General features: G+C 34.1%; 1 protein-coding gene across 1 annotated transcript in view; it reads left to right on the forward strand.

The window, feature by feature from the left end:
* LOC110464778 (transmembrane protein 189-like) overlaps positions 1–4,462 on the forward strand; it is a 19,217-nt gene extending 14,755 nt beyond the window's left edge. Inside the window, exons 4-5 of the mRNA XM_021520168.1 lie at positions 567–785; positions 3,501–4,462. Of these exons, the coding sequence (XP_021375843.1) occupies positions 567–785; positions 3,501–3,761 (480 nt within the window). The 3' untranslated portion in view covers positions 3,762–4,462. The remainder of the gene's footprint in view (positions 1–566; positions 786–3,500) is intronic.
* The last annotated feature ends 1,939 nt before the right edge of the window (positions 4,463–6,401 follow it).

The following is a 6,401-nucleotide window of genomic DNA, read 5'->3' on the forward strand; positions in this document are numbered from 1 at the left end:
GATCAAGGGCTACCAAGTTTGTTTAAATGTATGACCTTGAATCATATTCAAGGTCACAAGGAGCAAATATGTTCAAAATATTTCAACAACTTGTTCTGAATAACCAAAAGGCTCAGGATGTTGATATTTAGTCAGTAGCATATGCTGGGATCAAGGACTACTATGTTTGTTAAAGTGAATGACTTTGACTTATATTCAAGGTCACAGGGGTCAAATTTGTTTAAAATCTTTAAACAACCTCTTATGAATAACCATGGGTCCCAGGATGTTTATATTTTGCAAGTTGCATCCTGAGATGAAAGGCTATACAATGTCTTCAACATAATGACTTTGTTCAACTTTCAATCACAGGGGTGAAATGTTTAAAAAAAAAATAACAGGGTCTTTTGAATGAATTTTAATCATAAATACTGATATTTTGCCTGTAGCTTTATTTTAGATAACTTTTAAGGTTACAAGTGTGAGTTTTATACCAGGTGAGCGATGCAGGCCCATTGGGCCTCTTGCTATTATACATAATTAAGTTTTACAGTCTGTGTGAATAATTAATGTTTCTGTGTTTACAGGCATTCATCCGCCCCTTCCGAGAGCATCACATTGACCCCACTTCTATCACGAGGCATGATTTTATTGAGACCAATGGGGACAACTTTTCTGTGACCATCCCCTTTATGGCCTACTCTGCCTACAAGTTCCTCACTTACAGTCCAGAACAGATCCAGGAAGTTTACAATTTTGAGTGCTACCTCTTTCTTTTGACCATCTTTGTTAGTGTCACCAACCAGGTAAGTCAGCGTTTCCAAAATCTAAGGTAATAGTTTCCATGTATAGAAAACTATGAACATTAATAACTAAAACTCACCCGTCTTTGACAGGTACAACAGACCATTCTAAGTATGTGTGATTGGGCCATAGTCTATTTTTAGGTTCAAGCGACTGGTTAGTTGACAGTTACAAGAAATAATTGTATTTGATTGATGAACAGTTATATTTTGTCTGTCCACTGATGGTCCCATACTTAAATTATATCTTTGAACAGCGTCACTGATGGTCCCATACTTAAATTATGTCTTTGAACAGTGTCACTGATGGTCCCATACTAAAATTATATCTTTGAACAGCGTCACTGATGGTCCCATACTTAAATTATATCTTTGAACAGTGTCACTGATGGTCCCATACTTAAATTATATCTTTGAACAGTGTCACTGATGGTCCCATACTTAAATTATGTCTTTGAACAGTGTCACTGATGGTCCCATACTTAAATTATGTCTTTGAACAGTGTCACTGATGGTCCCATACTTAAATTATGTCTTTGAACAGTGTCACTGATGGTCCCATACTTAAATTATGTCTTTGAACAGTGTCACTGATGGTCCCATACTTAAATTATGTCTTTGAACAGTGTCACTGATGGTCCCATACTTAAATTATGTCTTTGAACAGTGTCACTGATGGTCCCATACTTAAATTATGTCTTTGAACAGTGTCACTGATGGTCCCATACTTAAATTATGTCTTTGAACAGTGTCACTGATGGTCCCATACTTAAATTATGTCTTTGAACAGTGTCACTGATGGTCCCATACTTAAATTATGTCTTTGAACAGTGTCACTGATGGTCCCATACTTAAATTATGTCTTTGAACAGTGTCACTGATGGTCCCATACTTAAATTATGTCTTTGAACAGTGTCACTGATGGTCCCATACTTAAATTATATCTTTGAACAGTGTCACTGATGGTCCCATACTTAAATTATGTCTTTGAACAGTGTCACTGATGGTCCCATACTTAAATTATATCTTTGAACAGCGTCACTGATGGTCCCATACTTAAATTATATCTTTGAACAGCGTCACTGATGGTCCCATACTTAAATTATATCTTTGAACAGTGTCACTGATGCTCCCATACTTAAATTACGTCTTTGAACAGTGTGACCGATGGTCCCATACTTAAATTATATCTTTGAACAGTGTCAATGATGGTCCCATACTTAAATTACGTCTTTGAACAGTGTTACCGATGGTCCCATACTTAAATTATATCTTTGAACAGTGTCACTGATGGTCCCATACTTAAATAACGTCTTTTAACAGTGTCACTGATGGTCCCATACTTAAATTACGCCTTTGAACAGTGTCACTGATGGTCCCATACTTAAATAACGTCTTTGAACAGTGTTCACTGATGGTCCCATACTTAAATTATATCTTTGCACAGTGTCACTGGTGGTCCCATACTTAAATTATATCTTTGAACAGTGTCAATGATGGACCCATACTTAAATTACGTCTTTGAACAGTGTTACCGATGGTCCCATACTTAAATTATATCTTTGAACAGTGTCACTGATGCTCCCATACTTAAATTACGTCTTTGAACAGTGTGACCGATGGTCCCATACTTAAATTATATCTTTGAACAGTGTCGCTGATGGTCCCATACTTAAATTATGTCTTCGAACAGTGTCACTGATGGTCCCATACTTAAATTATGTCCTTGAACAGTGTCACTGATGGTCCCATACTTAAATAACGTCTTTTAACAGTGTCACTGATGGTCCCATACTTAAATTACGCCTTTGAACAGTGTCACTGATGGTCCCATACTTAATTTATGTCTTTGAACAGTGTCACTGATGGTCCCATACTAAAATTATGTCTTTGAACAGTGTCACTGATGGTCCCCTACTTAAATTATATCTTTGAACAGTGTCACTGATGCTCCCATACTTAAATTACGTCTTTGAACAGTGTCACTGATGGGCCCATACTTAAATAACGTCTTTGAACAGTGTCACTGATGGTCCTATACTCAAATTATGTCTTTGAACAGTGTCACTGATGGTCCTATACTTAAATTACGTCTTTGAACAGTGTCACTGCTGGTCCCATACTTAAATTACGTCTTTGAACAGTGTCTCTGATGGTCCCATACTTAAATTATGTCTTTGAAAAGTGTCACTGATGGTCCCATTCTTAAATTATGTCTTTGAACAGTGTCACTGATGGGCCCATACTTAAATAACGTCTTTGAACAGTGTCACTGATGGTCCCATACTAAAATTATATCTTTGAACAGTGTCACTGATGGTCCCCTACTTAAATTATATCTTTGAACAGTGTCACTGATGCTCCCATACTTAAATTACGTCTTTGAACAGTGTCACTGATGGGCCCATACTTAAATTATGTCTTTGAACAGTGTCACAGATGGTCCCATACTTAAATTATGTCTTTGAACACTGTCACTGATGGTCCCATACTTAAATAACGTCTTTGAACAGTGTCACTGATGGTCCTATCCTTAAATTATGTCTTTGAACAGTGTCACTGATGGACCCATACTTAAATTATATCTTTGAACAGTGTCAATGATGGTCCCATACTTAAATTACGTCTTTGAACAGTGTCACTGATGGTCCCATACTTAAATTATGTCTTTGAACAGTGTCACTGATGGTCCCATACTTAAATTTTGTCTGTTAACAGTGTCACAAATGGTCCCATACCTATTTTGGCCTTCCACGATGGATCACACTTCTACAGGACCTCCATATTGTGTTGCCACGGAAACACCACCGCATCCACCATGTGGCCCCACATGAAACCTACTTCTGTATTACCACCGGTTGGCTTAACCTACCCCTGGAGAAGATCCGCTTCTGGAGTACTTTTGAGTATCTTATAGAAGCTGTGACAGGCTGTAAGCCCAGGTCAGACGACCTCAACTGGGCCAAGAAGAGGAGTTGATGGATGTTGTCCATTTATATATAAGGTTCATGTTAAGTTTAACATTTTACAGATTAATTTCATTTTCTGTTTCACAGTTTTACACAATCATCTGTCATGAATTTTGTCTCATTTTATTATATGTAATTATTTTCTGACCAAATTGGCATATTATTAGGATGTCAATAAAACTATTCAGGTTTTAATTTAAAAAAAGTTTTGGTGGAAGAAAACTGTTGCCTTTGATTGACAAATTTAATCAAAAACACACTTTTAATGTACATGTGGAGACCTGTATGTCGCATGCTTTGCTTCCACATCATCATTTAATCTTGAAGTTTAATCATGCTTTATATATGTAACTTCATTAATTGTTATTGTTAAAATATTACAAAGTATTTTTTCAACATAGATAGTTCTAATTTTTTTCATTTTTTTTTTTAATAAGAAATATATTCTGTATCAAGTTTAGATATCATCTAACTGTATGTATCAGAAAATAAACCAACATTGCATTGTAAGAACAACAAAGAATTTAATGTTAAAATCGCTGTAAACATCTTTAAATCTACCTTAGTGTTATTTTTCATATTTGTAAAGAAAAAATACATAGTCACATTGTTTATTTTGTGGTTTCGAGATCCCTAGATCTGAATGGTACTTGATTACTTAACTAAGAAAAAGTAAACAACTAAAATCGCCTAAAAAAAGGCTACAAACTGTATAAAATGAAAATTTCATGGGTTGGCAAGCGGACAAATTGCTTGTGACCTTGATTTTGATTACCATGTGATCTCTATTGTTTCAGTCAATCGGTTATTTCAGCATTATGTAGATTTTATAGTTTTAGTTTATGTATACCAAATCAGCCATCTTTTAAATGAAAACTATTTTGTTACTTTGTTACAACTTTTAACATGTTAAGAATTGCAAACTGATACATTTTCCAGTGCTGAACAAAAAATACCGCCTGATCACAAGGCATGTTTCAACAAGGGAAATAAACTGGTACCAAGGCACAGGGTTAAAGGAGGTCTCTTAAAAAAGGCAATTTCTATCTTGCATCTGTACTATAAAATACATAAACTAGTGGTAAAGATCAGAAATTCAAGGAAGATAAAAAGTGCTTTAAAGTGCTTTGTGCTTTTTTATGTGTTAAATAATTCATTGTTATTCTGAATGTAAAATATATCCTTACATTGTCAAAGATATAAACTTCTGATTGTAGGTAATGTGGTGTAAATGTGATAACCCCGAAAATGTATTTCATTATTGGTAGACTAATCTGCTCCCATAGGTTAACCCATTCACCCCTGAAGTCAAATTTGAACCTTACCAAATCAAAGACTAGGCAAGTCAAGTTTAAATATAGGGGTGAATGAGTTAACACTGGTAAGGGGAGGTAACTCGACTTAGCATAAACACAACTTGACTATGTTAAGAGGAACTGGTTTGTCTTCACTTCATCAGTCCTATTATTTCAGAAAGTACACCATGACTTCAAATTTGTTTTTAAAGAGCTATCTTATCATTTTAATCTTAATTTCTGAGGTATAGATGAAGCCATCTTTTGGCATATTCGGGAAAATATAAAAATTGGTATGTCTTTGTGAATTGTTAATTACCCAGGTAAATTCTGCTGCCATCATTATAGATTATTTATTAAATTTGTCTATATTGATGGATGTTTTAATTAATTCTTCTGTCATCCATGTATTGTATAATTTTGTAATTGTATATTTTTGCGTATTTTCAAATATATGGGATATACACATAAGGAAAATGGCCAAACAATTTTTATAGAGACTTGACATCACAACATTTTTTGTAACACTGTAACTACAACCATTGCTTACACATTGATATCAACTAATCTATAATTTTGATAACAGAGAAAATATAAATTTATTTGTTAGTTAATTTGAAGTAAAGAAAATCCATTTAATGAAATATTGAAGTGAAGATAGATTAAGAGAATTATCCGTCCTCTCCTAAATGATATTATAGATGACAAAATAACAATGAAAGATTATCTAAAACTGTTAATTATAATGTATAGAAATTTTACCTACAAGTTTGAGTAGGATAGTAAGTACACTGATCAATACAAACATACAAAGAGAGTGCATTTAGCAATAATTGATGTATAAAATATTTATTAGGACGATATATTGTTGATAAATTTCAATCTGCTTCATAGAATGAACAAGTTTTCTTTGATTTTATTTTCATTAGTATAACATTTTAAGCTGATATCGGTCCACCAGATATATATGTATACATTATAGCACATTGCATTTTGTTATCAGATTGGGTCACATTGTTATCTCCTGTTGACACACTTTACATTGCTGAACTTCATTCTGTCATTGTATATCAGCCAATCTATTTATGTTTTACTTTTTATACCTCAAGTAATCCTACGGACCATTTACTTACATGAACAGGAAGTAATTTTTTCATTCAAACAGCCATCACTAGTTTCACCATTCCCTTAAATGAGAAATGAAAAAGATCAGTCCATTTCTGTACCGTGTACTTCAAAGTTATACAATGTCCAAAATAACATGTGTATACTACAACATTATACTAAGTCCGTGGTGAGAAACCCTCTATCTACACTGTACCTTGTACAGGGCTTAGTGTACTATTACCTTATTG

The sequence above is a fragment of the Mizuhopecten yessoensis genome, unplaced genomic scaffold (assembly GCF_002113885.1).
Source record: "Mizuhopecten yessoensis strain PY_sf001 unplaced genomic scaffold, ASM211388v2 scaffold11033, whole genome shotgun sequence".
Classification (NCBI taxonomy): Eukaryota; Metazoa; Mollusca; class Bivalvia; order Pectinida; family Pectinidae; genus Mizuhopecten; species Mizuhopecten yessoensis.